Genomic DNA, 17,502 nt, shown 5'->3' on the forward strand with positions numbered 1-17,502 from the left:
ATACTGCTGTGCCTGGTCGCAACTCGGATGCGGCAAGTTGGTGGAGCTTTGTTATTCATATCGGAAGCTACCCGCGAAAACATTCGCCCGTACTCCGATGCGTGTTTGCTGACTAACCGGCCAAGCAAGGCATCCATGACCTGAGAACCAAGTAAACAGCTACAACAGGAAAAGCATACAGAGACACACAATAGGATTGTTGAATCATCTTTACTGCTACATATACCAATAAGTAGATCTAATTGAGACCTCGTCGCACTAGAATCCCTAGAGTCGACTGCGAACTGCTCTCTAACTCTGTCCATCCAACCCAAATCTAAAACGAACCCCCATCGTTTCAAAGCTTGGCGTCGAAGTCCTCATATTCACTGAGGTCTGTGACTGGGCTGGGGCCAGCGCTGACTGCAAGGCGTGCCTTGAATTCGGGAACGTTGGTTATATAGATCGGGTGCCCGGCCTTGTCCAGGCCATTTGTCACTGGCAAAGACTTCGTACTTCCGGCGGATTCCCCGTTGGTTGTGGGTTTAAGCCCAAGTTGCTTTGAATGCAAGCCCAAACTTTGCTCAGCATGCGTGAGAATGGGTTTCGTTTGCTGATCGGACAAGCTCATTTCAGACGCCAAGAATGTCTTGAGGGTGTCTAAAATCTGGTCTTCGGAGCTGGATGACACGTCGAGCTTCGCGAATGCAGAGTTCAATTGATCCATGTCTACTGCAAATCCTGCAGTCTCCAACTGCTTGCCAAAAAGTGAGATCAGCCGCGACTTCTGCTCCTTGGGTTCGGCACTATTGGCCTGAGCACCGGATTGAGCGTTCAGATGGATTGAGACCTTGCCTCGCGTAGAAGAGTCCGGGTCAATATAGTGCTGATAAAACTGAATGAGCTCGGACTTGGCCAGAGCTTTCACACCGGCCGCATCACACTCGTTCTGCAAGAAGTCAAAATATTCGGAACCAATGTGAGTCCAGAACCGGGTGGTCTCGGAGCTGAGGTTCTTTAGTTTCTCGAGTCTTTTGTTGACAATGCTTCGTTTGTGGCCTTCGAATTCTTCGTCCGACATATCCTCTAGGACCTGCCCAAAGTTCCTCAAGAAGGAATCAATCCGTGACTCCAAATATTGAGCAGTGCGTTCGCTCTGAATAATAACACGATAGCCAACGGTCGTCGCAGAATAACGTGCGCCGCTCCAAACGACATACCCCAGCTGCTCTTTGCTCCGAAGTTGGTCAAACGCTGGCTCATCCGTCATCTGGGCAAATAGGAGAAGTTTCGCCCGGAGAGCCTGGTCCGTGATATCCCCAACAAAAAGGTAATACTCTATACAATGGTTGACATTCTCTGGATCCTTCAGCACCCGCTCATAGATATAGTTGGATCCCGGAGGAATGACCATGTTGCGCCTCACGTGCCACTGGGATTGGGGTAGGGGACGACTTTGAAGAATACTCTCTACGGAGTCAGTCATGCGCAATGCATCCTCTTTGTATAGGTTACCATGGGCCAATATTTCGATGTGATTCTGGCGTAGCAACTGGGGAAAGAAGCATGAGATATCCTCGACCTCGATGTGTTCCAGCTCAGCTGCGTATTGTTCGTTGATCCATGTCTTCTCCGCAGTCAGATAGCGGGTATAATCGCCGACCTGATAGAATGGCTGCTGATACTCGGCATTTTTATATGCCCGAGAAAGGCGCTCTTTGATGACATGAAACCGACCAGGGTTAATCACCAAATCGCGCATGCTTGTAAGGACCTTTTCCAAAAGCACGGACATTTTGTCATTGTAACCTCCGACCGAGATATCTAGACCAAAGATGCTGGCGGAAAGATGATAATCCAAGCCTGCAAGCTCAGCATCGTAGGAATACTCAACAAGAGCATCTCTGACAAGCTCACAGTAAAATTTTGATTTCACCAAGTTTGCGGGTGTGGTCCAAACCAGAGGATTCCGGAGTGTAATGTGAACTGTAGCCTTAGGAACCCAGAAACGGTCATCCTTCTTAAACCAGAGACGGACGTGGTCATCGTGACGAATGAGTTTCGGGGTCCTCGCGCACTCCAACACTTCTTTCTTCTCTACTGAAAGTCTGGTGGGGACGAACTCGTTCTTATGAGGCATCTGCAAGTCAGGGAGCCTGTTGTCCGGTGTAGTGTCTAGCGCCTGCTGAATACCGGACATAAAGTCACCAGGAATATCTTCAATCTTGTACTCCGTTCCGTACCACTTCTCCTTACTGTCCCAATTCCCAGGGTAGTCTTGGGCGACAACAATCATCCGAAAGTTGTCAGCGCGGAAATACGAAAGTGCCTTCTTGATTAAATCAGGGTCAAATTTCCTGAACAGAGAACCACTGAGAAGCCACTCTCTGGGAAGTTGTTTCTGCATCACGCTGCTTAATCGACTCGTGAATCGACTGGCAGGAGATTTCTGCTTAAATCGAAATTCGACCTCAGCTAGGTTTTTTGATTCGTCAAAGATCCACTGTTCTGGCTCCCGCTCCTTCAGCATAGCGATATATTCAAACACCACTTTAGTGACCTCACGGTACTGACGTAACCCTTCCTGTGTCAATCGAATGGAGATGGTGAAGAAGGCAGAGCCGGGGCAAACAGGCATGACTCCAGCGGACAAGCCATTCGCCCAGCCTTTCGCCTTCACAAAGGCCAAGATGCTGCCGGGTCCTTCATGGCCGATCAAATGGCTGATATATCGACTGGGCTGGGATTCATACAGAAACTCTTCGTCCAGAAATGGGAAGTAAATGTCGATAGACCGGGTATCCATGACTGGCTTGGCAAATATTTGCTTACATAGGTGGTCGGGTAACCAGGGTTGAACGTCATCCCAGCGGTTTTGAGGTAGGTCCTTGTTCTTTACTCCAGCGAACAGCTCCCCTACCCACTGTTCCAGTTCATCCAAACTCTCTCGTCCAAGCACTACCAATTTCATTCGATTGGCGGAATAGTGCTTTTCGTAGAACTTGATAAACTCACTGCGGACATCTACACCGCGTTTCTGAGGCTCCTCCTTCAGTGTCTGCAGGTTGCCAGTAGAAAAGTGGTGATATGGGTGTGCAGGATTGGAGAGAGACTTGTTTAGTTGCATTAAACGCCACAAGTCACTCTGAAGATTTTTCTTATTTTCAGAATCAACAGCCCGGAGTTCGCGGTCCAATGTTGATTCTAAAAATAGAGGCGACACGAAAAACTGTGCAAAACGATCCAGGGCGCCATACAGAGGCGACGGCCCAGTACTACTACCCGTCTCTGTAGTTGCAGGCGTTCCATTTGACGATCCGTTGGGGGTAGAGTTGTAATCATGCGAGCCATCAGTTCCTGCAGAAGTTGCAGATACTTCAAAGAAGTAGTTTGTTTCGGTTGCAGCGGTATAGGCGTTGGAAGAGCCCGAGTGCGATGCCAAGTACTGATTATACGCATTTTCTTTTGGGTACTGCGGAATGTTGCGAAGAGGTCAACGGCATATCTCACATGAAAAGAACAAACCCACCTTCTCTGTTCCCATGAATAGCATGTGCTCCAAGGCATGGCCAATTCCAGGTAAGTCATCCGGGTCCGAAAAATTGCCAGCGTTGACATTCAATGCCGCGCTGGCTTTATCTGTATCAGGGTCATGCACGAGGAGAGCCTCCAACCTATTTGGTAGGCGAACAATGCGGTAAGACCGGTCATCGAGTTCCGGCTTCTCTAGGTTCTCTGTGATTCGTTCGACTGATCCCATGGTGGCAGATCTTGTGGAAAAGGAGGCACGAAACCCCGGGGAGCAAGAGTGATGATAAATCCACGAGCCGGAAGACCAACACGGGCGAGGAGAGAGCAACCGTGGCGAAATGAACTGGGAGAGAGGGGTGATCGCCGCAAAGGCACCTGAAAGCGTAAAGGAGCGATAAGGTGCAGAGAAAAGCAAGGCTCTGGCGTTCCACGGGCGGAGAGTTGCAGAGGACCTTGGAGGCATACAGGACTGAGGGTTGACCCGGAAGAAATGCCGCTAGAAATGCAGGCAGATTAAAGTTGCCCAGGGTCAATGCGGATCTAACACGGTAGGTGGAGGGAATGAGGAAGGAGAGGGGCAAGAAGAAACACAGTGAATTGAAACACCAGCCAATGGAACCTATGTGCAGGGAAATGATCAGATAGAACTGAGCAATTGAAGCAGGGATGACGCCAATCACGACATCCACTGAATAAGTGGGTGATCACAAGAGTGGATGTTCTGCTGTGGCTGCCGAGTGAGGGAAAGCGGTGAGAGGCAGGGTTAGATGCCCTATCAAAGAGAAAGTAGTCAACAAGAAAAACAGATTGCCATTAGGTAGCGATTAAGCAGTCCAATATCAATATGACGTTGGAATAAGCTTATTTATATTCCCTCCACGAAGAATATTCTTTTTGACAGTCGCAGAGACCATCTATCTTTGCCACAGGCAAGAAGAAAAATATGTGGTGACATCCAAAGTTTTTGCACATCCCCTCCACAGCGCCCAACTTGGTAATATATCATTATATGCCTATTCCAGGAGGCGAGTAGAAAGAAAAATATGCGTACAAAGTAAACTTACCATACCTTTTTATAGCATTTTAGTTGTTCTGGCAGGCCATAAATATACTATCCTAAATTGGCTGCCTCAGGCATGGAGGATATCGGCAAACTTCTGTGGCAACTGGCAAGCTAGACAGCACAAAACATCTTGTTCTTCTCACCACAGGAAAGTTAAGAACTATTTGGTTGTTTGATGGGGGCAAGACTCACAATGGACCATGTCTTCTAGTGCTAGATGCAGATCTTAACTAGGAAGACACTTTATTAGCACTCCTGTTTCTATTCCACAACGATTGCTGAGATTGAGATCTACTCAATTATTTGGTCAAGCTAAAGTTGTTGAGATGGTAGTAGTATGGTACACCAGATACAGTGATAACTCAGATAATCGAAAATCTTGGCTACATGACAGTTCCAATGTTGATAATTAGGCTTCACTCCTAGACAGATCCAGTAAAATACCCCCCACCACCCACGTGGCAGGTCCAAATGCATTCAATATATAACTCGAACATCATGGCCGAAAAGCTGCCACTTGAAAGCCAAAAATATCCTGGACATTCCACCACGAATCCTGGCCCGAACCATGAGATTCGTCGATCCTACAACTTCGACATCCGAACGGGTAAGAGGTAGCGGACGACGAAAGAGCAGCCCCTGTACGGCAAAATTCTGGGTGTGAATTTATGTCCCATCGAAATTGGACTTATAACGAATGGCCCCGGCGTTTGTCATCTACCCAAAAACATACTCTCATACCACCCAGGAAGAATGGAACCGTGCTCTGTTCATCTGAATCGATATGTGTGGCATTTTATGGTGCACGAGGGAAAACCCAGTGTCGCGGCGCAGCTGCTCTGGGAGGGGCATCGAAATGTGATTATTGAGGATCCAGAGCTGGAAGGCGCATCAAGGGCCAAGATTCGGGAGCTCCATACGCAGCTTATAAAGAAGTACGAGGTCTTCGGGACAGATGATATACGTTATCGGTTCTGCTTGTCTATTGATCGATGCTGTCTTCAATCGATCTTGGCAAGTCTGTACCCTCCGGACCTCTGGGACTGGAGGCTGGCGTGGGTAAAAGAAGGTAGGACTGGAGTTGTGAATCTGCTTGGTATGCCTGTCTTCCTCAATCGAGAGGAGGAGGCCGAACACCCATCTAGATATGTTAACTTAGCCCTTTCTTTGATTAGTTAATTCACCTCGACATCTATGAGGTGCTTTCATTTACTTTCAGCAGTGAAGACTGGGTCGAGTACGTTGCTGATTTTGATGAGCATTTGGCCCCGCCAGGCTACGTTTACTATGCGTATGAGCGTTGGATCAGGATGGAAGAGAAGATAAATGGACAGATGGCACACCTATCCGCAGGAAGAAAAACGCACGGGGTCACGAATATTGATACAATAGCTTGGGTAGGCTATTAATGGTTTCTATCGCTAACCGAAGAATTGCGGGATAATTTTATAAGCAATACCACGTGTGAAAATCAGTCGTTTAGATGTCAACAGCATGGGCTTAATTTCGGTGCTCTACATTGATTCAAATATTTAACCATATCTCATTCACTTCTGCCCATGGACGGAGTGTCAAATATCCAGCTAAAGGCCCGACCGATGGCACCGATAGTACTATTCGGCCTCTACAGACATCCTTGTCAACAGGCGGAGTACATTTGTGCCCTTTCCAATTGGCCATAACTATATGCAACATGGGCGTCAATATCGAGTGGAACTAGAAGTCCAAAATTTGTGAGGACTCCGTTGCTGCCGGAATAGTGGAATCAACTATTATCTCTCGAGTCATACTCGGCTAACTATGTTGGCCCTATGTTGTGCCAAGCTGCTAAGCTGCGGGAAGCTTGTCGAGCCCTGACAAGAAAGAAACAATTGATGTCTTTTGCCTAAAGGGTCTGCATTATTCTATTGTGGATACCTGGGCTACTAGACCTATTCGCTAGGGACGCACTAAGTTTCTCCCTCTAGCCCTCTAGCTCACTGAGCCCTGGCAAGCCAAGCCTGTAGCTTCTAATGTCTATGTTATGATCATTCGCTAGTTACTTAGGAACCTTTAAGACGGTAGTAATAACAATCAACTGCATTAACTACCGTGGTCAGCGTGCCCTCGAGGCCTCACCGACAACTATTTGTATGCGGAAGAAACGTTTCATTATGGCAAAGTGTTGTCCCCTCCGTGAGGTGTTTTCCACTAAACAGTTTATATACTATATCATTATATTTAGTACGCCAGTGAAGCCAGTAACTAGTTAAATCTATTATATGGAAGTGCAGCTTCCTGTCGTTCTTTCGGAACCGTGCATATAAGAGAGACTGTCTTCTGATCCCTATATACTAGTGTATAATTGCTTATTAAACTCCTGAGCCGGATTTAGACTAAGTTACTCTGTAAAGAGGAATTAATAACCTTATAAGTTCCGCTAATAGTGCCTTTATTTTCCGCCAGGGAGACGTTTATAGTAGGGAACTGAAGCCATTATCTATTGCCTGGTGGATACATAGAATTAATTGCCTTACGATATATATTCTGGGGATCTACAAAAATCTAATATTGATAGTACTGACCGTGAGTCTTATCATTATTGAGTGATGTAAACCTCTATTAGGGATGAAATTCCCAATATAGAGTTTGCCTGTCGTCGCGGATATATGTTACCAGGGTCTCGGAGTGTTTGATGCCGTACGCTCTAGCTGTAGTTAAAGCTATCCTAAGAGATAAGAAGCTGGGTAGGGGAGCTGTAAGCTAGTTGATGGATCCGTTCCTATGCAGAATTAATTTAGCAAAATAACCCTCTCTGTAACCAAGTAAATTAATGACTCTAACTTTCCGCGTGTTGATATCTCTTTAATCCGCCTCATGATGGTTGGGTAGCTCGGTATAAGTCCAACCCCACTGAGCACGAAAGCAATATTGGAATAATTTATAGGTAAGTAAATTACTATGCCAGTTATTATGGAAAGTGCCATATGTTCGACTCTATATCAAAAGGATAATACGGATCTCCTTAGGGAATGCCAAAGAACGCACTCTCTATGGCTATCCCGTCTTTCTTGCTTGGAGAACTGTTTGGGACATCGCCGACGAGATATCAAGGAGAAGGTAGGCGTGTTCAACTGACACGAGCCCAAAAAGAAAACCACAACTGGCCTTTATCCGATACCTTCACAAGAGGAGATAATTAACCTGGTTCGAAGTTGAACGTACATAACTGTCATTAAAACGCGCAGATTCTTCTACCAATGGCCGCTAAAATGGAACGCCAAGTGATCTTTAATGTCGCAATTACGGATTTCATAAATTCAGTGGCATATGTCCAACGGCAAATGAACATACACCTCTGGGATTTTAAGAGCCAACGAAATTGCCATCGAGTATAAATATTACCTCGTGTGTATGACGCTTTAAAATGATAATAATTGGCGACTCTCCGTATATTATCCAATTTTAACACTCCCGGCGACTCGACCTTTCGTCCACTTCGTAATATGGAAGATAGCATGGGGAAGCATGGAAAGAAGTTGTATTACTACACGACGTGCATGGAGAATACAAACGATGAGGACTCGTTTGACCTTCAAAGTCGAGTATATACTACTGTTTGCATCCTGCCCATTACAGCTTTCGCGTTCTGGGATATATCGGTGCAGGGTCCATTTTCTAGTCGTCGATGTCTGGAACATTATCCTGAATCTAGAATTGCCCGCAAAACAGTTATACCGGATGCCCTCTTCTGTTTCGGATCTTGTCATCTGTGAGAGTCCTCGAGTCCACCAGTCAGTTCAATCGGGCATGATCGCATAGCGCGAAGGGACCGATATGAAAACTGCAGATTACAATCAACAAGCTCAGTGCAATAAAGTCGACCTAAATTGACAACATGCATGTCAGGAAGAGTTCTACTTGATACCTATCATAAAGACAGGCTCGATGTATTATTAGACATGGAAACGTTCGAGTGAGAAATGATTAAAGTGAGCGAGGAAAGGCAAGGCTCATTAGCCCGGCAAGTCTCTGAAATGAGGACACCAAGTAATAAATTCTTAGATGTGGATAGAAACACAGAACTTTTATAGACATCAAACTAAAAGAAGGAAAAAGAAACAGAAACCGTAAGCATAGCCAGTGAACTCTTAGTGACGAGTCCTACAACGTCCACATCGCAACGTTGTCGCATCACCGTCTATCCGCAGATTGAACTCGGCTCTGCAATGTTTGCAAAACAAAAGCCTGTTCACAGTGTCTATCAGCCTGTGCCTAAATAACGTATTTACACAGAGCTTAACCAGCTGCCTGCGCTTCTTCGTAGAGAATTGTAGATGCTGAACCAGCTCCTTAACCACAGCGCTTCCGAGAAACCCGAATTCGCCCACGAGAGCCATCACTCGCTCTTGCTTGACAATCTGAATATTGTCTATAATCACACCGATGACAATATCACGGAACTCCTTTTCATGCGGAGGAGAAGACTGAAGAACATCCCTCACGACCTGGGCGAATACTTCTTCGTTCCAATTGCGCCTCATCCAGTTGGCTAGGCGGTCTCTTGCTAGCGTTTTCAAAGGCTCGATACCGAACTTGTCCGCGGCGATATACACGTGAAGGTTATTGTATGCGGTCGCTTCACTAGCTGTTGATATTGATGCAAGACTGGTCTCCATCTCCGGTGATTTCGTCTCGCCGGCGTTGTCTAGGGGAGTCGCTCCACTGTTACAATTGGCAACGCTCCTAGCTTCTTTGCTCTCAGGACAGCCCAAGCCGTTCCTTTCCTGGTCATAATCCTGCAGGTATAAATATGATACTACTCGTTTGATTGTCTCCATATCATCTTCTGGAAGAATAATTCTACCCTCGGCAGCTTCCTACGTACCGTCAGGGACCGGATTGTATAAGGATGAATTGCACTTACCCGAAAGTTACTGTTGAGAGCAGCAGCAAAAAAAGGAGACTGGGAGCAAACAATGGCACGGTGTACGCGAAGCGCCTGGCCGTTGCATTGTATGACGAGGTCAGAGTATTTCCCAGTATGTAAGAGATTTCTCGTAACCATGATGTTACTTGACTCCATTGCTCAGTCTTGATATGGATTTGGCGATATACAGGAACTGAAGGAATGTTTGTCCTTAATATGTTGCAACCTGGAGGATGACACACTGTGTTGTCATTAGGCATGGAAATCAATGAGTTTTTATAGTATAGTTAGTCATGGTGATCTAGATGGTGCCATATTTCTACGTATGACTGACATAATTTGCGCACATTTCTTCCCTACAGACGACGGCCTTCGTTCCATGGACAATGGCCCATCAAAGTCAATCGAGACTCTGCTTAATGAAATTTAGACGAAAGGGATGCCTGAAAGGACCTGGCCCAGCAACATTCTTTTTATGTACTGTATTAACTTCCTGTTCCTATAGTGCCATTGCCATCCTAAACTCCAAAATGGAATTTAACAACACCTGTTCCTTACTACTGTTATTATATTATTTGCTTTATCTAGATCAGTATTAGATTAAATATGCAACAAGTCCATGAAAATAATGTATTATTGGTACCTAGTACCTCTTTTGCATTAAAACTGAGATTGTCATAAAGAGTGGATTTCTGATACTAATCTGCCTACATTCTACTAGAGCATCCCCACCCTTGCTCCTACATGCGGTACCTGGGAATATTGGTATCCTGGCAAAGCTTGTCTGGCCATTCGCTATGATATGACGTACTTGACAAATGCCTCAATGGCCCATACCATGATGATCATCGATATAGCCGACGGTTGAATGCACTACTCGATCAGCACAGAACACCACCACGCATACCATACATCCATACATACCACTGGAAATATACCGCTCGTCCTCCTGGGGGATATTGATAGTGAATTCCTAGACCGTCAGTCTCCCTGCATCAACGTCCAAGAGAGAACCGTACCTGCTCCAGATCTTCGCATATCTGATCCATATCACGCTTGGTAGCGCGATAATCATTGACAAAATCAGCATTATCGTCGATCTGGATACTCGGCGTTTAGTACAATTTCTAGAGATATAAAGGCTGACGTACGCTGTCTTGGTCAAGGTTCAAGTCATCGGCGACAATTTGCCGGACTCTTTGGGAGGTGCTTGACATTATTCTTATATGTTGTTGTTGTTCTTATTGTCCTTGGTCTTGTTGCTGTTTGAATGAATGTGCTGTGGACGACGGACGAGAACCACATATTTATACCTCAGAATGTCGTACGGTCTAGATCCAAGGTAGAGTGGAAAGTTCCGTCATGTAACCTTTGCCAGGCCCTGTATGCGAGTTTGTCTAGATAATGAAGCCTGCATGTTTTTGACACCTTTCTATGCCTTCTTCTACAATGAGCAATACCACCGCATATAATGACGATATCCACCTCAGGTAGCAGTCTCTATAGCCTCAACAATCTCTACCAAACCAACATGTCTGCCTTCCTCCAGCGAGGCATGTCCTCCATGCTCGACTCACTCCACACCGTCCTGAACGGGGATACCATGCTGATCGTTAACCTGGGCCTCGTGATTGTCGCCGTGGTCACCTCGCTGCGCAGCACCTGGACTCGTCTGTACGGATACGCGGAACAGACATGCCTGACGACGGTGCATATCCGGGAGGACGACGCCTTGTACAGCCAGGTGTTGAGCTGGATGGAGCACCATGTCTTCCACGACCGTCACTTCCGGTGCGTGGTGGCCGTCACCAACCATGACCCTGACTCTACGCAGCCTGACGACGACATCTCTTGCGTCCGCTTCAAGCCCTTAAATGGATCGCGTCTATTCCGATTCCACCGCACCTGGATCCTCTTCACCCATACCGCGCCTTCTTCCTCCTTCCATTTCGCCGGCTTCCAACCAGGCGAATCGCGACCCCAAGTCAAACTCCAATGCCTCAGCTTCTCGCTGTCCTCACTGAACGACTTCCTGCTCGAAACCCGCCGACACAGCCAGCGTGTGTCGCTGTGCAGCGTTGGTATCTATCGGGTGCTGTCCAACTCGCGCGAGTTCGTGCGCTGGTGTCGCGTCACCTCGCGCCCCTCTCGGGACATTTCCACCGTGATTCTAGCCCCCAGTACGAAGGACACCATCCTGCGCGATATCACCGAGTATCTGCATCCACGCACCCGTCACTGGTACGCCAACCACGGGATCCCCTACCGACGAGGATATCTCTTCTCCGGGCCCCCCGGCACCGGGAAGACCAGTCTTGCGTCCGCTATTGCAGGGACCTTCGCGCTGGACATTTATGTATTGAGTCTTTTGGATCCTCACGTTACCGAGTCGCATTTTGTTCGTCTCTTCGCGGAAGTCCCTCCTCGTAGTGTTGTCTTGCTCGAGGATATCGACGCTGCAGGTCTCGTCAATCGACCTCTCCATGACCATCATAATCATCGCCATGATCCACCACCAAATACCGCTTCACATGCAAAATCCAACGTTGCGTCTCCATCGGTGTCACTCTCCGCGTTACTCAACGCCATCGATGGCGTCTCGTCCTCCGAAGGCCGCATCCTCATCATGACTACAAATGTCCCCGAGGAGTTGGACCGCGCGTTGACCCGTCCCGGTCGGGTAGATTTACATATTCATTTCGAGTTGCCGTCTAGGATCGAGTTGCGCGGGCTGTTCTGCAGCATGTTTCGCGATGCGGTGCAGGACGACGACAAACTTGACCTGGAGGATCTGGCGACTAGGTTTACAGAGAAGCTGCCGGAAGGTCAATTGAGCATCGCGGATGTGCAGGGGTTCTTGTTGCAGTATAAACGGAGACCGGAGGAGGCGTGTAACCAGGTTCAGGAATGGGTGGATTCGGAGGTTCTTCATTAAAACTGTTCTCCTCTTGTATGTGATAGATTCTAGCACGAGTAGTAAGGATATAGCAAAAATATCACCACCTTCAGATGACCCTCCCTTGCAGTCATGCCGATATTGTGTCGCCATGCGGTTCTTGAACCGGAATATCGGCATGTGTGATAACAGCGTCCACAGCAGTTGCCGGCGCGATGCATGTCATCCGAGTGGAACACCACCTTTTCCAGACTGTGGTCCAGTGTGATCTATACCTAGATACTGTCTTGTATTACTCTGTAGAAGTGAAGTGGAAGCAAGGCAGGTTCTAACAGTTTACAAGCTAATGTGGAGCCTAATGATCTGTGAATAAGAGTAGACATGTGGTGTGGCTACATAAAAAATCTGCTTCTAATGCCTAGATAATAAATCTCACGACTCTTGTGCAGTCTCTTGAGGCCTAGATTAGCATACCAGCCGCTTTTAAGACCAAGAATCTGCCCACCGATACGTCTCGGGCGAACGAGCAACCGACAACGGATCCCCTGTCATCTGCTGGAAGCCAGGAAACACGCGTTTCCGCCAAATATCACGATCCAGAAGTCTTAGTGGAGATAGAGACAAGCTCGACTTATTTCTCGGCCCGCTTAAGATCAAGTTTCTAGTTAATCGCGATTGATACCCGGTAAACCTAGACGTGTCGCCTATACTATTTATTAGTCGATTAGGTGGAAATACTCTGAAGCAGGTGACCCTTTTATTAGGGCAGGCAGCCTAGAAATCCTAGAAGGATTACCCAAGCTCGCTACTACTATTAAGATTCTGCAGTGAGATTACGCTTTTACTAACCGCAGAGGCCATCTACAAGTTGTATTGCTTAAAGCAGAAGTACCGGGAATTTACTGTTTAAAACGCCGAATTTAAACGTTATATAGCCGATTGTGATTATAGCGACCAGGGTAAGATCGACTACCTCCTACAAGGGCTTAGCGAAGAGGACATTACCTCCTTAAAGTACAGCCAGTTATCCCGAGCAACTTCCGCGACCTTATATCCTTATTAACCAGTCTTAACTCTGCTTACCTGTCTTTCCGGACTGTAGGCTACCAGCCAGTCCTCGTATACCTCCCGTATGCAATCTACTGCCATAGGCCGAGCACTCCGAATCTAATCAGGCTACCCCGTTTACCCTGAAACTAAGGCACAGTCACAGGCTTCTTTTGTTAACCCTATATCTGTACCAATAGCTAAGGCCGCAGCTGCCCCCACAACAGACCCTATAGACCTTGACCCTACTAAACAAGCCGCATAGTCACGACCGACATATTTGCGTTGATGTAGCCTGTCAGATGCGTTAGTAGAATACAAGTTAATATACGTGATACTACATACCATTCTGAGCTTCGCGGTCGATTGTGGAGTTAAAGTAGGTTGGTATGGGACGTAACCTGGTTCAAAGAGAGGAGGGTGATGATCATGATGCTTTAATGGCATCTTAGGATTCTCACAAGAAATATTAGGAATATATCAAGGCAGTCGATAAGCCTAGCCATTGTGCACCCAGATATTTAATGAACAATATATCTGGTCAATTTCAACATCTCATGTTTTCTGAATCTCCCAGCACTGGGTCATTTGTCCAGAAATGCAAGTAATTTGGTCATTCATGGAGAGAGGCCGGATGATATGATCTGTGGTACTCTTTTGATACCGATTCCGGTTTTCTTAGTTGTGTAGTTAACCCTCTGGTTCTATAGCGTAGCAATGCATTAAAACCACTAAATTTAATGTGATTCTTAAGGAACTGAGGCACCTCCGGCATAAGAATGCAAGTGTTGCAAGACACTGTCCCTCACTTTGAGAGAGAGGAAATCGGGGAATGCAGGATTTCGGTGAAAGACTTCTTCACGATCTCAAACTGCTCAAATGTAGGTATTTCAGGACAACGTATGCCGCATCGGACTTGGTAGCCATGTCATCGCAGCCAAGCATTGCAACTATCTTGATATAAGTTTCAACAAGACAAAGTATTTGTGAACCACTTACCATGGTAGAACAACGTGGCTCAGCATACTACCCCATGAAAAACAGTGAATTGCTATGTTCACTGCCCAGCATTTGCTTCATTTTTGTTTTGAGCATGTGTCCTGTATCCTCATCGTCGAACTCGGTCAGCAACATAATAGCGCCATTCAGTCTGTGCAGAGCATCCGCCGGGGTTCTGGTAGTTTCCAATATCCATTTCAGAGGGAGCATAGAAGCTAATCCCCTCTTATTCCATAATCTTATCTGACTTTCCTGCCAGATGATCAATTTATCCGGTCAACAGTAGACAAGAAAATAGTCTTCACATCCTTTATATCATAGCCACAGACATTGTAACTTGCCTTGGTGATATGGCTAAACAACCTGCACACATGCGAACTTCAGTGTTCCATTTCCCTCTTTATGCTCAATCTGTATATACCATACCATATAAGGAACGGATAGCATTGACGAAGCGTATTCTACCCCCTTCATATACTGCAAAGAAACTCCCAAGGCGTGGTGGATCGCTCGAACGGATCAGATCGTTAGAGTCTGCTTCCTACTGACAACCGACCTCGTGAGAATGTATAATGGATATATCTATTCACAGCATTTATGGGACCACATACCTATAGATATTTTACTATTTCGAACTCGTTAATCAACAGCCATTATATTGATATTGATATTTTAATCCTAGGCACATTAGCATATTAATCCGCATTGTAAATGTGCATGTAAATGAAATGACTGGCTTACCGGAAAGCGTCATAATATATTATCCAGAGGCCCCAATACCTTTTATATCTGTTGGCTAGAACAAGAGTAACGAGGTTAAAAATGTAATATTTAACCAATGATTTAAGACATTGTGTCTCTTGTATATAAGAGTGAGATTTTTCATCAAACTTAGAATGGATGTATAATGTAAACATAAAAATAAAGTCAAAGAATCATACAAAAAAAGAAGATAAAGAAAGAATATATTAACTGCCCATAATATCAATATAAGATGAAGATTGCATATGATATGATGAGAATCTTTGGAAACTTCATCAATATATACCATCCTCCATTCATTTCCTATAACTAAATGAATATACATACCCAGGATCAAACATACCAGCCATCAACTGTGTTTGTTCTAACACGATGCATACATGCAATACATTTTAAGGTGTTATGATAGGTAGGGTCTCAAGTGGTATTTTATTATTCACTCTTGATTTACCTATGACTGACTGGCTGCATAAGTTTTACATGTCCATGTCTCAGTTTGAAATTTATAAATATGGACGTATCAATACTGATTCATTGAGTACGGGATACTACCTAAGTAAATAATCAGAGACGGGCAAACGGACTAAGTCACCATACCTTTGAACCACTAATAAGGATAACAGATGAAGAGAAGGAGAAAAAAAAAAAAAAAAAAAAAAAGAAGACAAAGAACAAAATAAAGAAAAAGAACAAAGAAAAAAAACAAAGAAAGATGAATAAAGTAGAATAATAATAAGGATTCTATCCTATACAATCTACACCACCAACCATCTACATAGCCTGATAGACCTTAAAACTTTTGAACTCCCAGTAAGCCTGCGTAAAGTTCTCAGGATTGTGGGCTACAAAATCACTACAACTTCCCGGACAATGATACTGCTCTGTATAGAACTGCGGCTGGGCACCAAGCTCCCCACACAGATCGATGTTTGCAACGATGCTCTGGTTCCTAAAATGGGAAGAAATATCGCAGTCGGTGTTTGGGAAGTCGGCCAGCGTGGTGCCCCATGTCGACGGGTCTGGACTGCTGCTGGAATTGGAGATATCCCCAGGGAGAGAGTCGCGGGGGAAAAACCAGGCTCGGATGCCAGCGTGTCGCAACTCCAATACATAGATCTATTACGAATTAGCGGAATCAAGTATGATGCCATCGTGGGATGCGCTTACTCCTCCACCATTTTCATTAAATGCCTCGCCAGCAGTCTCTGGTTCGCCTAGAACCCCACAGCCAGCGTTGCTGTGAGTGCTGTTATCGCAGGTGGTGGACACTGTACTGCCTGTCTGCTTCCGCTTGACTTTCATGTTGCAGCCACCGTTGGTATGCAACGTCACGGCGTTTCCCTCCGTGGCCTTGTTGTTGGTCTCCATCACATCGATCTCGCCGTTTGCTGGCCAGTTGTAGGGATCGGTCAGCCACAGCGCTGGCCACGTACCACAGCCATACGGAGTATGGAGAATATCGAAAATAAAAAGCCCGCGGTCGTAGGTAGCCTTTGATTCCAGTCGTACAGACTGGCGACCGTTTGCTGCAAATTTGTTGGATGTATCCACCTTGAGCACCGCGGACACATCCGTGGCATGTGTCAAATTGAGATTCCTTGCTGTCGTCTGATCAACGTATCTGCATGTTACCTGTAAGTACGAAAGGACCATGTAACACAGAATACCAACGGAACACATACTGCACAAACCCGGAGGTCGGGTCCTCGTCAGAAAAGTAATTGAATCGATCGAGAAATGACGTTCCAGAGTACGTATCGACTAGCTGGTAATTAAGTGGCATGTAATCCGGATATCGGTTTGCTTTCGTGCCTTCGACCGCTCCCACAATAACAGCTATGATTACCAGGACAATCACAACCACTGCAATCAGCCTGTTCCGTAGCGACCATCCGCGCGGGTCGTACCAGGGCCGATCGGCCAGCGGCAGCGGTGCGTTGTAGCCACCACAGGGAAGGGGAGGAGGGCCTGCATGTTGGAGGTCATCTACTTCCAGCTTGGGGAGTTGAGAGGTAGCTCCGCCATAGCGGGTGAAGTGATCCGCCTTGTCTGTCATAATGAGTATTCGGTACGCAAGAGGTGCAGACAAGAACCAAATAGCGACCAATAGTGATAGGACCCTATACGCGCAAGGGACAAGAATGTGTCGAGATTATCAGATGAAGACCATACAAGATGGAGGTGACGAGATAAGCAATGCAAACCGGATGGGGAGCAAGCTGTTAGGATGTCGTCATCCAGAATGCAGGAAGTGACACACTCACCGATCATGGCCCGATTAGGCAATCGGGGCTGCATTCAGAAGCAGTTATCAAA

At 46.2% G+C, this 17,502-nt stretch overlaps 6 protein-coding genes across 6 annotated transcripts; 2 read left to right on the top strand and 4 right to left on the bottom strand.

Annotated features, from left to right (window-relative positions):
• Window positions 1-337: 337 nt before the first annotated feature.
• Window positions 338-3,739, bottom strand: IDE1 (a-pheromone processing metallopeptidase Ste23; the record flags this gene model as incomplete). Its single annotated transcript, XM_033574257.1, has 2 exons — window positions 338-3,451; window positions 3,509-3,739. The coding sequence occupies 2 exons, from the start codon at window positions 3,737-3,739 to the stop codon at window positions 338-340; spliced, it is 3,345 nt and encodes a 1,114-aa protein (XP_033422275.1).
• A 1,332-nt stretch (window positions 3,740-5,071) lies between these two features.
• On the top strand, window positions 5,072-5,752 carry ATNIH1004_009675 (uncharacterized protein; the record flags this gene model as incomplete). Its single annotated transcript, XM_033574258.1, has 2 exons — window positions 5,072-5,180; window positions 5,205-5,752. The coding sequence occupies 2 exons, from the start codon at window positions 5,072-5,074 to the stop codon at window positions 5,750-5,752; spliced, it is 657 nt and encodes a 218-aa protein (XP_033422276.1).
• A 2,994-nt stretch (window positions 5,753-8,746) lies between these two features.
• On the bottom strand, window positions 8,747-9,620 carry ATNIH1004_009676 (BTB/POZ domain-containing protein; the record flags this gene model as incomplete). Its single annotated transcript, XM_033574259.1, has 3 exons — window positions 8,747-8,800; window positions 8,845-9,432; window positions 9,480-9,620. The coding sequence occupies 3 exons, from the start codon at window positions 9,618-9,620 to the stop codon at window positions 8,747-8,749; spliced, it is 783 nt and encodes a 260-aa protein (XP_033422277.1).
• Window positions 9,621-10,305: 685 nt separating this feature from the next.
• On the bottom strand, window positions 10,306-10,699 carry ATNIH1004_009677 (uncharacterized protein; the record flags this gene model as incomplete). Its single annotated transcript, XM_033574260.1, has 4 exons — window positions 10,306-10,355; window positions 10,407-10,455; window positions 10,502-10,582; window positions 10,634-10,699. The coding sequence occupies 4 exons, from the start codon at window positions 10,697-10,699 to the stop codon at window positions 10,306-10,308; spliced, it is 246 nt and encodes an 81-aa protein (XP_033422278.1).
• Window positions 10,700-11,013: 314 nt separating this feature from the next.
• ATNIH1004_009678 (BCS1 and AAA domain-containing protein) lies at window positions 11,014-12,417 on the top strand (the record flags this gene model as incomplete). The annotated part of the gene is made up of 1 exon (XM_033574261.1): window positions 11,014-12,417. One exon carries the CDS (start codon window positions 11,014-11,016, stop codon window positions 12,415-12,417), a length of 1,404 nt encoding a protein of 467 aa, XP_033422279.1.
• Window positions 12,418-15,957: 3,540 nt separating this feature from the next.
• ATNIH1004_009679 (glycoside hydrolase family 16 protein) lies at window positions 15,958-17,484 on the bottom strand (the record flags this gene model as incomplete). The annotated part of the gene is made up of 4 exons (XM_033574262.1): window positions 15,958-16,302; window positions 16,354-16,807; window positions 16,869-17,235; window positions 17,451-17,484. 4 exons carry the CDS (start codon window positions 17,482-17,484, stop codon window positions 15,958-15,960), a joined length of 1,200 nt encoding a protein of 399 aa, XP_033422280.1.
• Window positions 17,485-17,502: the final 18 nt, after the last annotated feature.

Source organism: Aspergillus tanneri (assembly GCF_003426965.1).
Source record: "Aspergillus tanneri strain NIH1004 chromosome Unknown AapTan_5_pilon_pilon_pilon, whole genome shotgun sequence".
Classification (NCBI taxonomy): Eukaryota; Fungi; Ascomycota; class Eurotiomycetes; order Eurotiales; family Aspergillaceae; genus Aspergillus; species Aspergillus tanneri.